General features: G+C 55.8%; 1 protein-coding gene across 13 annotated transcripts in view; it reads right to left on the minus strand.

The window, feature by feature from the left end:
- Positions 1-15,818, minus strand: part of COL13A1 (collagen type XIII alpha 1 chain) — a 144,225-nt gene that overhangs the window by 42,580 nt on the left and 85,827 nt on the right. For 11 of the 13 annotated variants that reach the window (XR_003437902.1, XR_003437900.1, XR_003437901.1 and 8 more), the window contains 4 exons: positions 13,240-13,305; positions 9,674-9,781; positions 7,331-7,357; positions 6,541-6,576 (listed from right to left, as the gene is read on the minus strand). Coding sequence is in view for 5 of the 13 variants with exons in the window: in XM_027130036.1 (XP_026985837.1) it covers positions 6,541-6,576; positions 7,331-7,357; positions 9,674-9,781; positions 13,240-13,305 (237 nt within the window). In the remaining 8 variants the exon portion in view is untranslated. Of the gene's footprint in view, positions 1-6,540; positions 6,577-7,330; positions 7,358-9,673; positions 9,782-13,239; positions 13,306-14,363; positions 14,421-15,818 lie in introns of all 13 variants that reach the window. The other 2 variants (XR_003437899.1, XR_003437903.1) reach the window with 2 other exon arrangements.

Raw genomic sequence — 15,818 nt, forward strand, 5'->3', positions numbered from 1 at the left:
GTTGGGGAGGGAGAGCTCACAGTCTGCCTCCTGTACCTCCTGTCCTCCCAGCAGGGAGCTCGGCCACCGGATCTGGGCCATCCAGCAGCTGGGAAAGTGGGCGCTCCAAGCATTACAAAGGGTCCTGCCCCAGATGCACGGAGCATGGGCAGTGGTCCCTGCTGTGGAACCTGGCCTGCGAGCCCCAGGCCAGCCCTGCCCTGCCTACCACCTGGGAGACTGGCTCTTTAACCTTGGTGCCAAGAACCAAGGACGCTGGCTGGCTGGCCTGGAAGGGGTGGATTCCAGTCTTTGTGGCCAAGAAAGTGCTGGGGTGAGCACAGGTGGCTGCCCTGAATGACCTTGAAGGCCATCCAAGCCCCCACTTTTATGATGCCACTGACTCCAGCTGCCCCTGTCCAGAGTTCGCACCAGCATCGATAGGTTCTCTATTCTGGTTCCGCTTCCAGGTGGGAGGACGCATCCTTTACCCAGATGACAGTATGGAAGCGAGCTCCTTGGAGCACAAACCGGTCATGCTCTGCTCTCTTAATTGGTGATTTACTGTTTGTTGAACAAGCGGGGCAGGGACTTGGCAAGAAGACATAGTCTCGAAAGAGGTGGGGGGCTTCCAGGTCAGCTCCCCAGCTGAGCAAAGGTCAGGCCAGAGGAGCAGGGGGAGATACGTAGACCTCCCTAACGTGAGGCTCCCGCTGCGGCCCAGCTGCGGGTGAGGAGGGCCCTGGGCCCGAGCAGTTCCACACAGACTCTTTGTTCTCTGCAGGGAAGAAGTGTGGGGAGCGGAGGGCTGGGGGGAGACAAGCAGGTGACTCAGGCCTTAAGTCTGGACCAGTGCCCTTTCCCGGGTTGGAAAAGCTGGGTGAGGAGGGCTAATGTCTTCCTCTCCCCTAAAGAGTTCCCAGGACTCCCTTCCGGGAGAAAGGCAGCGCGGCTCCCTCTTCTCTGCCCTAGCCAGCTCCAGACTGGAGAGGCCTGGGACCGCGGAAACGCCAGGTCCTCCGGTAATTAGGGCCGGCAGGAAGTGATCCGGGGAATTACCGGGGTCAGGCGCCCCACCGAAGGCCAGGGCTTTGGAAGGACGGCTGGCTTGTAATCTCGATTTGAGATCAGTTGATTTTGTAGTTAGTTCCAAAAAGAAAAGTCAGCTCTAATTAATCTGGGGACTTTGGAGGCAGGAGAAACAGGGCCCAGAGAGCACAGGCTGGGGGCTGGGGTCTGGCGGAGCAGGAGTCCCATCAGCCCCCACGAGGCCTCAGATCTGGGGCCCGTGTCTCAGCTCCCTGATCTGCTTTAATTGAAATGGTCTGGATGCCCCCGCTGGGAATTCATGGCTTTGAAAGCAAGCGCTGTCCCCACTCCAGAAGGCTCCTGCGTCTACGGTTTCCATCTACATGGAGTGCTCTGCTGCACGTGAGTGTGGCAGGGAGCCGGGGGTTGCCCAGGTCCTCTGGGAGCCTGGGGGTGCAGGGAGGTTTCAGGAGGTTTCTCCACTGGGGTGCAGGGCTGAGACAGCTGCCTTCTCCTGGCTTTACTGGAGGTCCTGGGACCATGCCAGCTCCCTGGGGAAGCATTCGGGTGGAATCAGTGCCAATGGGCAAAGCACTCCCCTTCCTCGGTTCTTTGACTAAAACACACCAAGTACCCCAAGTTCTCTGCCTTAGATGCTCCAGGTCCTGCTCATAGAGAGCCTGAATCCAGCCACAACCTTCTCACAAGAAGCCCAACTCCCTCTTTCTTTCCTTCTAGTAGAGGAAGTAGGGGTCTGGGAGGGGAGGTGTTTGGAAATCATGGGTCCCCCCAGGTCCATAAGACCCAGGTAGTAAAGTCATTTAGAACAAGCCTTTGGGGCCAGACAGATCTGGCCTCACTGCTTTGTAGTTGTGGCCCTTTGGGGATTCACCTCTGTGAACCTTGGTTTGCTCATCTGTAAATTGGGGCTAAGAATAAAACCTCCCTCACAGGGCGGTTATAAGGGTCCAACGAGGTGAGGCAAGCCAAGTGCCCCATACAGCTTGGCACGAAGAGGCCCAGTAAGGTAGATATAATAATACTAGTTATCGTTCGACAGAAGCGTGTCCACCCATGTGACGCCTGGCTCTGACCAGCAGCTCAGGACGATCCTGCCCTTTTGCAGAAGGATTGAGGAGGGGTGAGAGGTGGGCTCTCTCTTCTGCTCCTCACACCCTTGCTCCAGTGCCCTAGCCAGCCGGCCACAGGGCCCATCGGATCTCCTCCCCAGGACTCCCTGTTTCTGGGGTGCCCCGCAGCCTCCAGGGGGAGCACCCGCAGTTACAGCCTGAGTGAGCACGAGGCTCTCGCAACCTGCCTCCTCTGGTCTGAAGACGCACAGCCTGCAGCCTGCAGGAGAGCTCTGGTCCTTCATGCAACCACCAAGGCTTAACACCCAGACCACCACATGCGTCAAACTCACCCCCCACTGCCAAGATGGGTGGACCAGCTCTGATCTGCTTAGATATAAGCTCTCACCAGGTTTTGTGATCCACACACAGTCTGACAATACTCGTAGCCTCTTGAAAGAGAGCCAAGGTTGTAATGTTTTAAACACACTTTGCGTCTCGCAACATATTTAAAGTAGATTGGCGTCATAAATTTGGATCAAATAGGTACCACATGGGCACACAACAATACTCACAGTGTCCAGGACGCGGAGCCGGGGCAGCACAGGGCCCGCGGGCGACCCCAGGCTGTGATCTCAAGAAGCTGGTGGAGACGCTGCCCTGATGGCCTGGCTGGCCTTTGAGAGGACGCCAGGCTGGGAACAGCTGCCAGGGTGGTGGTGGTGGTGGAGGATGGAACTAATCATCAGTAAACCTCACAGGAGGAGAAACGTCTTTGCTGAGAGTTAAATTCCACCCCTCACTGAAAGAAGGGCCCCGCGTGTGTGTCAAGTTGCCGGGACAGAGCAATGGAAACAGATGTGGAGGGTCCATCAGTTACCCTGAGGGTCCCCTCATGCCCTGAACACAAGCGGTGTCTTGGGGCCTCTGTCCCAGCTTGGTGTCCCCAACCACCAGTACGGAGTGGTGGGTGGGAGCAAACTCATTTTCTCAGCATCCGTGACCAAGCTGCCCTTCGTGTTGGTACCTCCAGGCCTCATTCCAGGCAGAGAGCAGAGGGGGAGGAGGAGAGAGAAAAAGAGATCTGACAGACGCCCCAGAAAAGAGCCTGGGGGCTAACCCTCCACATCCCAGAGAAACCACAGGGGAGGGTGGTCTGTGCACAGATGGCTTAGCCTGGGGTGAGACCCCCTGAGCAGACATTCACTTCTGCACCAGAGCAAGACGACTGCCTTCCGGGTTCGGACTCATGAGACCTAGCTTCCAATTCCAGCATGACTGTTCACCAGCTGTGCAACCTTGGGCAAAGTATTAACCTCTCTGAGCTTCTCATCTAGACAGTGGGGATAATGCGCTCAAACTACTGGGCCGTGGTGAGGATGAGTCAGAGAGGGAGTGAATGGACTTTGGCTAAACCAGAGATGTGAAGTATTGCTGCCCTTGTCCTCGGGCACCAGACTCTTCATCTCAGAATTCTGACAGGAAGCAAACTGCTGCCTGGGCATGGTGATCACTGGGGCTGGGGCAGTGGGCGGGCACTCATAGCCCCCTGAGTATTGCTTGACCTGGAGGAATGACCCCCAAGTCCTCGGGGGCAGACTCTTTGCTGCTGGCCATCGGTCTCCAGTGCACGCCCTCTGGCCTCTGTTGGACTAGGAGGCTGTGGCGTCGGGGATGACAGGACAAGGGTCCCAGCAGAGTGAGGGCCACCATAGAGACAAGGGTGCTGAGACTACCCAGTGCTCCAGGAGCGCCTACTGAAAAGTCTCAAGGACAGGCTGGGAGAAGAGGAGGCAGCAGGAGCCTTCCAGAAACCTAGAGAGGCTAGCAGCCTCACAGCCCCTCCGGATTCCAGGAGAAGAGGCCGTTGTGGAAGGGCAGGGGGTGGTCCGGCAGAGAAAGAAAGAGTGGGGAGCATGAAGGAGAAGGGCCTTCTCAATTCCTCGAGAGCCCTAAGAGCACTGATGCTTCTGACAAGCCCTGGATGCGGATGAAGAAAGGCCTGGACTGGAGGGGCCTGATCATCAAGCCAGGGTGGGGCGGCAGGCTGCTCCTCTCTAGGGGGTATGGAGCCAGCTCTGTTCTTAGGAAGCTGTAGCTTCCCTGAGCTGGAAGGGATTTTAGTCCAGTCTCCCATCTGACACAGAAGCTTCTCTTAACACATCCCAGACCCATAGTTATCCAGCCTCTCCTTGAATACCTCGGGTGACAGGGAGCTCCCTCCTTCTCAAGGTAGCCGTCTATACTGCTCTACCCTTAGTCACGCACCCTTCCATGCTCGAGCCTTCTCCAGCAGCCCTGAGCCTTTTCTCCCCAGAGCAGGCTTCCCAGAGGTCAGAAGCTGCCCCTCCGTCAGCAGGACCACACTAGTTTTCTCTGCAAATTCAGTGCGGCCAGGGCTGAATGATTCCTCCCACAATCTGAGCCCAGAATTGCCAAAATCATGGAACCAGGCCCTCTATCATCATGACAGCCCAGCCCCAAGCTGGCGCCCCTCCGTCCTCAGGGCAGCAGACCCCCAACCTCCTTTCCGGATGAATTAGACTTCCCATTGGCAGGAGAGTGCAGACGCCTGCCATAGTATGGATGCCAGCTGAGGGCATCCCCTTGATCCCGGGGGAAACTGCCGCCCTGAAGCTTCTTCACAGTTTGAAAGAGCTGGTCTGGCTGCTAATGGGAAAGCCGGCCCCGTGCTGCATCAGGAGAGGCAGTAAATGCTGTGAGTCTGCGTGAGTGGGTGGAGGCAACCTCGGGGACTGTGATTTCCACTTCCTGACACGGTACAAACTTCGCAGTTTATGCAGAACTAACGAAAGATCTCTTGGGTCTTGCCATTTCACCCACCAAGCGCCCGTAAAACAATGCGGTGACAGCAGCCGCCTGATCACAGAGCTACATGGCGTGTGGAATGTGCTTCTCCAGAGTGATTCTTGCCTTTCCAGAATCCCTCCCCATCCTTGTCCTGCCTTTCCTTCCTGTCTCTTTTCTTCTCCAGGAAGGCGCCAGAGCCTCCCAGCTGGGGCCTGGAGGGCGGGATGGGCTCCTTATGGCAGGTGGCACCCTGTGAAAGACCCGGACCCGGACTTGAATTCCTGCTCTGCCACTTAGGACACTTTGGGCGTGCCTCATTTTCCTCATCTGTTACATAGGAGAAGAATAGTGTCAGCCTCCTAAGGTGGTCTTAGGATTAGATGTGATGCAAGTCACGTTGAAGGACAGCCTGGTACACAGTAGGCATCTAGTAAGTGGTGCCTAGTATTAAAATGATTTTTATGTTATATAGTTACTGTAATGACCACCTCTGGGCCTCTGCTCAAATTGTTTTCTTGTCTAAAATGCCATTTCCCTTGAAATCTGCTGCTTGAAGGACCACAGTGGTGGATTAAAAATGGCCACAAAGGCTTTGCACCCTTGGACAAGAAGAAGCGGAGGCTGAGTCCCCCAGCCCCACTGACTTGCATGCTTTGGCCGTGTGGCTTGCTTTGGCCAATAGGACTTCGGAAAATGTGATGCAAGGGATGTTTCTGAAAAGCACTTGAGCGCTGGGACTCTCCTGTTTTGAAAGCTGACCTAGGCCTGCCATGCTGTGAGGAAACCTCTCTGCCCTACCGGGGCTGAGAGGCCACGTGGAGGAGAACAGAGGTACCCAGCCCACAGCCAGGGCCAACCCCAGGCATGTGGATGAGGCCATCTTGCCCCCTCCCCACCCAGCCTTTCCGCCCAACATCCCATGTGACTGCATCGGTGAGCCCAGAGGAGAAACAGAACTCCCACGTGGCCAAGCCACAGAATCCTGAGAAAGAATTGTTTTAAGACGTAAGTTTGAGACGGTTTGTTACACAGCAATAGATAACCGATACAATTACCCATTCACCAGGATTAAGCTCAGAGGCTGTCCCTTCTCAGAAGACTTGCCAAACTCCTCCCAACCTAGAATTAATCTCCCTGCACGCACACACACAGCCCCGCCCCGTATTGACACAGCACTTTGCAAGGGTAGCAGTTAGCACAGTCTGCCTTCACCAGGGTTATTTGTACAGGAATCCTGTCTCTCTGGCCTGTGAGCTGCCAGAGAGCAGGGTTGGGACCCTTTCATATTTCCCACCATGCTCAGAAGCTCTGCCTGGTTCCCACATACTAGGTCCTCATGGGGGCCAGTGAGAACCTGGCCTGCCTCTGTGCAGACACAGCCACCCAGGCTGGCGGGGGACACACTCCTGGGTCTGAGGTCCAGCAGGGCCACTGACTTGCCCAAGGCCCCTCCCCTTCTGAGCCTCTTCCTCCCGCAGGTGGACACATGAACCCCTGTTCAGCCCCCCTCAAGGGTTTTGAGGCTCCCGCTGGTATGTGTGCAAAAGTGTGTGTGCACGACCAAGTCCGGACCCTGTGTGCACTGTGGTGAAGCCCCACTTGGGTTGTCACGGGGTGGGGGGGTGGGGTCCTCCGCTCCACTCCTTCTTACCTTCCGGCCGTGGTAGCCCTGGATCCCCGGGTCTCCCTGGGGGAACCAAGAGAAGGCCATTAGAGGGGTTTTCTTGCCACCCCCTTCATATTACCATCCCTCCTCCTTCCAAATCCTCTGACCTCCACCTCCAGCCATCCCTGGAACAATAACAGGGACTGTTCTACTCTTCAGAATGAGTCCTTGCCTTGCAGAGGCAGAGGGAGGTGAGAAAGGTCAACTTGGCAGGGGCCCAGGACACCTGAGGATCAGTTATTGTTCTACCACGGACCCTCTGTGGCACCTGGACAAGTCACTTTTCCCCAGGGCTCTAGCTTCTGCATTTGTGAAACGGTTGGCTGCGATCAGTGCTTTGCTACTTCTCATCCCTAGAGCCGCAGGGACTCCAGCTTCAAAGGGAGATTCTGTTTGACATCGTGGGCTTCCAGATAAGGTTTCCAAAGAAACCGGATGACCCTGAAGGTCCTTTCCAGTTCTGGCCCCTTATGAAATGCTGTTTTATTGGGATGTTGTGACAGCGTCCTGGGCATCACTTTTCCAACTAGACCATGACCTCCTTGGAGGGCAGGGCCGCATCTTCCATACCAGCCGTAGCACTTGCTTGGCCTGAGCCCACAAAAATGCAATCCTTGTGGGACCCAATCAATTTCCGAGTGGCGTTTTTGGAAATAAGCCACTCGTGACCGTTCTCTCAGCTGAGATCCCCCTCAGCTCCCGTCAGTGCCGCCTCCTCCTCCCTCCTGCAGGGAACTCTCCCGCCCGTTTGACGCATCACCCAGAGGGCCCTCACCTTCGGTCCAGGAGGCCCAGGTAAGCCCTGCGGAAGCAAGAAAAAAGGTGAGTGGATTCCTCTGGCAAACGGTGGGGGCTCGTCATGTTTCCACTGGAGGCTGTAATGGGTTCTGGACGTGTTGAAGAACAGATCCAGAGGGTCCTGGAAGGGTATCTGAAACCTGCTGAGGGCACGTGGGGACAACAGGCTCATGTCCCTCTTCGGAGCCACATGGGCACGTGGGCATCTCCGCTGTGCTCGCCCACTGGAAAGTAGGTCAGTGGCATCATGTGAGATTGGCAGTGTGGTTTGGTCCGGATTCCCACCCACCCACCTCCTAACTGGAACCGCTCCCTGGAAAGCCGACCTTGCCCAGCAGAGCCTGGGTTTTGCCTCTGGCCCTGCCAGCCTGTGGGGGAGCCCTCTTCTCCCTGCCCCACCCCTGGGGCACAGTGAGCACAGCAGCCAGCGCGGGGGAGGTGGCATGGGCCCCCGCGGGAGGCCGAGGGAGAAACAAGGGAAGGCGGGCTCCGGCGTGGTCTCGGGCGTGGGTCTGGACGGCAAACACTGGCTGGAGAAAACCATGATGCTCGAGTCTGGTCTCTTTCAGTTGGTTTCAAAACATGCTTTCTGGTTTTTCTCTTTATAAACAACCTAACAAAGAAAACCACCTGGCTTGGGTTCAGCGATCGGGAGCCCGCTGTGTCTGGGCCGTCAGTAAAGAAGTGAATTTGGAGCCTTGTTTTTTGGATTTCTTGGCTTGGTTTGTCTGGTTCAATTCCCTAAATTTCACTTCCTTTCAGGTTTTCTGTTTTTGCATCTAGAAACCCACGGAAGTGAGACTAACTTCCCTCCCCCGGGTTCTGGGGAGAAATCACGGAAATATTTGAAATTCGTTACGGGGATCAAGCTGAACAGGAGAGCTGGCTCCCAGCAACTTAGGTTTTCACTCTGCTGGGCCGCCTTCTGGCCAAGATGGCGACCCTCGTCTGCCAGAGCTGTCGCCCAGCCTGGGGGGACCCTATGCTGAACCTCAGCTTTTGGGCAGCTGGGGTAGCTGAGGGCCCAGATGTGAAGCCAAGTGACATGGAATGTGGCTGTACTCATCGAGGGCTATTTGGCGGGGACACCCTGACCCAGCAACTCCACCTTTGGGAATCTATCACCACGAAAGCATCAGAGATGTGCACATTTATGTTCAAGAATATACGGAAGGGGACTCATTAACTACCTTGCAGACAGACCCAGCAGTCCTAAAGTCCACATCACGGGAGACTCCTGACTTAGCAAGGGGCATGGTTTACGATATTAAGGGAAAAAAGTAACAGGATACAAACAGGATGTTATATTATTCAGAACATCATCAACGTGGAAAACCTTTATGTGCAGATCTAAGGAGAAAATGGGGAGTACTCTCCACAATGTAATGATGGGAACTCTGGCTATGAGCCAGCAGCAACTTAAGGCTTTGTCTATGTTTCAGCTTTTTCACAATGAATGTATGATGCCTTTGTCATAAGAGAGAAAAACACTTTTTTAAAAAAAGCCACGTGGAAAAAACATTATCAAACAGACTATGTCCTTAACCCCCGTCCCTCCAATAACTGCTGATGGTAGTCTTAGCTCTGGGTGGAGAACCCATTTTCTCCCAAGAAGTCCAAGGCCCTGCTAAGTTATTCTGCCCTGGTGCTTTCTTGCACTAAATCGGGCTGAGAAAGAGTCGGGGCTTAGATGACTGGTGGACACTGGGACTGACCTATTGCCTGAGTGTGGTCTTGCTTGGAGGGGTGTCTGTTGGCCCCCCTGGGCCCTCCCGGCAGTGGTCCAATCCCCAGGCTCGATGCAGGGCCCTCCTGGCCGACCAGACGTGTAACTTGGCTGGAAGGTGGCCCAGGAGTGGAAGCCCACACACACCAGCAAAAGAATGTCTGTTAGCGATGCCAGGCAGTCAGATGCCCCCTTGCTACCTCCTTAGAACACACTGTGCCCAACTCAGGTTTTCCTAAGCCCGGGGGTCGGGAGACAGCCGTCAGAATGGCCCTGGGAACTTTCTTTCCAAGCTCCTGCCTGCTGAACCTGGGAGGGGGCGCCTATTCGTGGTGTCCTCCCTGGCAGGCAATGACTGGAGTGGAACACATGGTCTCAGGATGTGTGTTCAGAACCAGAGTGTAACAGGTGAGTGTGACAGGGACAGGCAGCTCCTGCAGGGGCCAACCACATCCAGTGGCCTTGTCAAGTGTTTCTGCCTGTTCAGTGGGGACCCAGGTTCCCATGGGTTATGAAAGGTTTGGAAGCTTCCAGGGAATTCCTGGGACAAATCTCGAAGGAGAGGAAGCAGTGGAAAGTGGGAGAGTTACTTACGGGTGGCCCCATGGGCCCTGGCAGTCCTGGGGGCCCCAGAGGTCCACTTGGTCCAGGAGGGCCTGGTGGCCCTGGTGGGCCTTGGATGCCGGCCTGGCCCTGTTCACCCTGAGGTTCGTGGAAACAAGTGTTAGAGAGAGAGCCCCAGGCTGCAGAGCGGTCCCGCCCCAGTGCCATGCACCCGGTGAGGCCCTGCCGTGGGCTCTGGGGGAGGCGGTGGTGGGGTGATGGTGATGGTGCTGTGGTGGTGACTACATGCAGGGGCTGGTGGCAGTGAGGAGACGGCCAAGACATTAGCCCCCAGAGGAGGGGCTTCCAGAGAGGACTCGCTGCGTCAGCTGCTGGTCCCCAGGGCAGAGCTCTGCTGCGGTGGCAGAGGAGCAGGTGAGATGCCCCCCCGCCCGACCGAAGGCCTCTTCCCAGCCTGCTCAGATGGCCAGGGTAGAGCCCAGGTGGCCGGCAGCCTGGGCGTGTCTCGGGCCCTCCCTCTGCGTGGCGAGTCCACCATCTCTGCGCCCCGGCCTCCTAACTATCAAACAAGAACAGCTGCTCCTTGTTTCCTGTCACTGCTTTTTGCTGTCTTTCATTATCTGGCCCAGAGGATCAACTGAGATCCTTAGGTCAGAAGCCACAGAATTTTGTTCGGCTCACCAAATAACTGGGCAAGAGATTTTATGGAAAACATTTGGCTTGGTGGCTTCTGATGAAAAACTGGGAGCCCTGGCCAGCTAGGCCCACATTCCCGGGGGGCTGCCTCAGGCCCGCCCCCATCCTTTCTGCCTGCAGCCTGCTTCTGTCACTTATGTGATTTGTACCTGACCTCAATTGAGTTTTGAAAGTGTAAAGTGCTTAGTGCCTCTCTGGAGTCTCTATTATTATTCCTTTGCCTTATCCCCCAGCCTTTGTCACCCACCGTGCATGTGCCCAGGGTAGACCCAGGGCCCAGGGAGGTAGGGGTGGGATCATGCTCCCTGGTCCATGTGACCCAGATCTTGGGGCTGAGGGCCAGCCCGAGTCATCCTAGATCTACACAGACCAATGTCATTATGTTATTTTCTACGTGGCCTCTCCAGGGAGGTTCTGGGCTCAGCTCTTGATGGGGGATCCAGCCCTGCAGACAGACTAAGGCAGAACAGCCTGGCAGGTGTGAGCGCTCCAGGCTGGGATGCAGGGAGACCCAGGCAGCCAGACTCCAGGCCAGCCCACCCTTCTCAGTGTGATCTCAGTAATCCTCTATGACACTGCTGCTTCCCTATGTGAAAAAGGGAGCTGACAACGCTTGCTGCAAACTCCATAGAGGAAAATGATGATTACAAATAGGAGTGTACGACCTCACAATGAGAACTAAGATTTTAGCAGCATCTGCTTGAATCATCTCTCAGATGGGACATCCTAGGGCAGATGCCACCAGCAGTGCCACTCTGGGGCCTGGGCTGCAACCTGCCACACCCTCTGAGAAGCCACTTAAGGGCTCAGAGTGTCCATGGTGGAGAAGGCAGGTGCAGAAATGGGGCACAGGCCCCATTTTACAGAAGAAAAAACTGAGGCTCAGAGAAGTTGAGCTCCCTAACCAAGGTCACAAGAAGAATTTGGGGGGAGCCAGGACCCAAGCTCAGAACTCCAGACTATTCCTATTCATTCCAAGTAAGCCCCCAGCAAAAACTGCTCACAGTCTAACTTTCTGCACTTTGGCAATGACTTCCAACACCGTCTGCTAAGCACATCATATGTCATATAAGTTTCCTCTTTCAACTAATGTTAGACCCAATGTTTAAGCATCTTATAGAGCCTGTGAAATCAATATTGGTTTATTGATAGGAAATGGACAAGCCTTTTTATGTCCCACCATGGCTGACAGCATAAAAACCTTATTCTCTAGGCAGAATCTGCAGCAGGCAGGACAGGGGCCCCTATTCTTCTCTCTCCTTTGCAAATCAGGTCAGGGCAACACAAAAAGTTCTGGCGTATCCACCTCTTGCTCTTGAAAAGGAAGGCAGCAACATGCCTCGGCCCCTCCTAATTTCTTCGTCTGTGAGGTGGCGATGATGCCACCTCCACTGCCGGGTGGCCCATGTCGGATTACATGAGATAATCCATGCAGAATTCTTACAACACTGCTTGGGACCCAGCAAGGGCTCAACACATAGCAGCTAATGCAACTAAGGCCAGGAGGTGGCTGCTGGGGCTTGAGGCGAATGGCCGCTCTGAGGGCAAGGACTCGGCTCTCCTGAAATGGGGTCTGACACGGGTAGGGGTGGCTGAGAGCGGGGTGGGCCTGGTGCTCTCTGAGCTGCCAGTGGGCCCCCTGAATGGCCAGCCTTGGGCTAAGCGCTCGGAGCACATGGAGGCCCTCAGGATTTGGCTGGTGTAACGGGATATGTAGGCTTGGGTAGCACGTGTGTCACGTGTCCCTCTGTATTTTTAGCTGTAAATTGGAGTGATTTTTCAGCCTTGTTCAGCCAGGTGCCTGAACATGCAGGCCCCTGGGCCCTGGCTCCTGAGTCAGGCCAGATGGTGGCTCCAGGCCCTGCTGTCGGGTTTTCAGAGAGCATCTCGGAGCCCTGCCACTTCCAGTTACCTTGAGGGTAACCCCTGACCCCCAGTGTAAGGAAGGCTACGGGCATGGGTGGCAGCCATGGAATTCCTGGCCTGGCATCACGCTGCAATGCCTATGCCTGGATCCCTGGGTCTGTGGTCTCTCGTTCTTTGTGATCTGGTCCTATCCCAGCCTCCTTGGCTTCGTTAGGCAGGAAGAAGGGAGCAGTTGCTCACAATGATTACACCTGTCAGTTGTGGGCTACATTTCCTCCGCAAATTCCCTCGCTTCTCAAACTCAGGTTACAAGTGATCGGATGCTAAGCAATCTGCATTTCTAAATATAAAGGGTGTAGGTCCAGGTGAGAGAGCTCTGGACGTGGGGTCTGAAGACCTGGCTGCCGGTTCCCGTTCTGCCCCTTGTTGTTTGTGCGACCTTAGGTACAAATTCACCTCTCTGAGCCTCAATTTAATTCTAGCACTGTGCCAGGAATTATTCCCAGTGCTCTACAAACACAATAACCCTATGCAGTAGGAACCGTTATTATCCTCATTTTACAAATAGAAGCTGAGGTGCAGAGAGGTTAAGTAACTTGCCCCACATCACACAGCTAATAAGAGAAGGAGAATCTGGGTGCTCTGCAATTTACTGGCTTGTGTGACCTCAGGCAACTTACTTAATGTCTCTGAGCCTTACTTCCCCATCTGTGAAATAAGGATGATCATGCCTAATTCATACAACCACTGAGAGAATTAAATGAAATGAGGCCTGTGAAATGCATAGCCCAGTGGCCGGCACACAGTGATGGCTGTCGTGAGTAGTAATGGTGGGGTAGTAGTTGTGGCTTCTGGGCCTGGGAGTTGTGTATTTCCACGTCTACTGCATTCGTGAGTCCATTTTTGTCTAAATTAATGTAACGGGAGTGCAGTGAGATTCTCGCTTCACCTATAGCCCCAGCTGGCCTGACAGGGACCAGAGACTCGCCAGCCCCTGGGAAGCCCCACATGGTCTGGGAAAGGGAGGTGTCTACCTGGAAGGTCCGCCTTTTAATGACTGGGGGTGCAGCCAGCCGCACTGAATTGAGGAGAGGCAGCAGCTGAGGAGAAAGATGAGTTGGAAGGCCAGAGGGCAAAGGCCAAAGGTCGCAGGGGTTCAGGAGGGTTGAAAGTCCACCAGGATGGCAGGGCGGCCAAGAAGGAGGGAGGAGAGGAAGAGAGAAGAGAGATTAGCGAGCGTGAGGCACAGGAGGGAGGGCGTGGGCGGGGCGCTTGATGCTTGTGGGTGCAGTGCTGAGCTTGCCCTTAGATGGTACCCCATCCCTGGAAGGAGGCGGGCCCTTGGGGTACTGGCCAGAAGCACTCCCCGACTGGGAGAGTGGCCCCCTGGCCAGACCTGCCCTCCATGGCCAAGCTGGGTCACAGAGGCCTCCTAACATGCGGCCCAACATTGCACTGCCAGCCCCGCCGGTCCCTGGTCACGGACAGAGGCTGCTGGGCCGAGGGGAGCAGACTCCGAGGCTCTGGCTTGGGAGCCACAGGACCACCCTAAATTGGTACTTGAAGCCAGGCTGGTGTGTGGCGACCTCTGGGTTCTTTTTTTGGCTAAACGAGAAGGGCTGGTGTCAGCGGATCTGGGGAGGATGGTCAAAAGCAGAGCCAAGCCCGATCCCGAGGGTGTGGCCAGTGTGGGCACCAGCTAAGTGCTACTGAGGTCTCACCCTGGGGCTAGTGGGCTTGGAAAACAGACACTGGACAAAGACGTCTCTTGCATGTTCAACCACTTTTTTGGGGGGAGGCAACTTGCAATCATGTTATCTAATGTAATTTTCATTTCTGGAAATTCTTGCTGTTTCCAGACTCTCAACCCATGGGTGCTGAGTGCTCCGCTTTCGGAAGAGGTTAGAACCCACGTGAAAAGAAAGATGGCATATAATCCACCTCTCGTTTTTGAAAGCATTGTGACTCACATGAGGCCACTGGGACGATTAGAAGCAGGGCCGCCTGGGCTGAGGACGCACCCAGCTAGGGACCTGGGAGCCCAATCGTGGGCGGCCCCATCCCTCCCACTGTGGGGCCTGGGGACGTGCAATGTTGGGCTCTGCATCTAGGGAGCCTCTAAGCAGAAGGGCCTGGAGACCTTCCAGAACCTACAAACCTTCAGGGTAATTATCTGGTTAGAGCGCAGAGCTGCTAGAGACCTGCTTAGGTGCTCCTGGTGTGGGGTAGGGGTGGAGGTGGAGACAGGGCAATGGGGAGAGTGAGTGCCAGGCCCAGACACCAGCTCCCCGTCCCAGGGCACCCCTCCTCCCCCTCCCTCCCTGGAGATGCTACAGGCTGGAACAGGGGCCCGGACCACCTGGATCTTGTACCTTGCAGGCCAGGAGGCCTGCCACCCCCATCAGGTCTGCAGTCCCCTCAGAAAGCCAACAGACGCCTTGCCCTAGAAGGACCCTGCTTTCCTACCCACTTCCAGATAAACAGACGGTGCCAGCTGCCTTGCCCTGCCCAGCGGCTGGATCCCCAAATCCACGCTCACCCGGCCTGACTCGCTACCCACACTGGCGCAGCCATACCCCGGGCTCCTCTGCGCCCTGTGGCCCTGTGGAGCCTTCTCTCCCCGCCAGCTCCCTCTTCTTGGGTTGCGCTGAAGGGCAGAGAGCTCTCTCCTAACCGGCCCCATGCGTTCTCTCGGGGCTGATGACACACTGTCAAAGCGTCTAAGTTGTGTTGTCTTTTGTGCTGGGGGATGCTGTCTTTCTTTTGGGTAACATAACAATCCTGTGAGCCCATCGTTTCAAATAAACACAGCTGACCTTCTATTATTGTATCAGGATCAGGCTGGCCGGAACACCAGGGCCCCTGCTTCCCTGCAGCACATGCCGCTGACAGGCTGGCTCTGTCTGTGCTGCTGCCGGCCTGTGCCCCCCGCCCAGTCTTGGCCTCGCCCCCACCCCAGCCACTGACGCTCAGGGCTGTCCCCGCCTTGGCCTCCCCCTGGCCTGGGAACCAGGGGTCAGAGTCTGAATGGCCGGACCCTGCCAGCAAGGCCCTCCCAGCGGTCTTCTGGAGCCAAGCTGACCGACTCTGAGTCTGGCTTGTGCTTCTCTCCACTCCCTCAAGACCACTCCCTGGCAGGGGTGGGCGCCCAGGGCGGCCACACTGTGTGTGTGTTTGTGGGCACGATGCAGCCTATGACAGGGGGATGGACACCTAAAGATGCTCCACTGAGAGAGGCAAGGCCGATCCACAAAACGAGGGGCGTTTCTCGGGTCCCAGCTCACTGGGGCTCCTGCACACCTTCACTCCCCCCATCCCCGAGAATGGCTCTCTGATGTTGGCACACACATCTGAGGGCTCCCGATAGGAGGACAGCAGACTTTGGGCTCTGTATCCTGGGCTGAAGCAAGGGAAAGGAAGGAGCTGGGTGGGGCCAAGGGGGCATAGGAGATCATCCCAGCCCTGAAATCCCCCACTCCACTTGGAGGGGCTTCCTTGATTCTTAAAGAAGCAAAACAGAGACTTTACCCTTGAATTGATTCAGTCAGCCTCCAATTATCTCCCACCATGGAGGTCTGGGTCCTCTGAAACAATGACTAACCCAAAAGTCCCT

Source organism: Aethalodelphis obliquidens, unplaced genomic scaffold (genome assembly GCF_003676395.1).
Source record: "Aethalodelphis obliquidens isolate GAN/ISIS:26980383/991018 unplaced genomic scaffold, ASM367639v1 scaffold37, whole genome shotgun sequence".
NCBI lineage: Eukaryota > Metazoa > Chordata > Mammalia > Artiodactyla > Delphinidae > Aethalodelphis > Aethalodelphis obliquidens.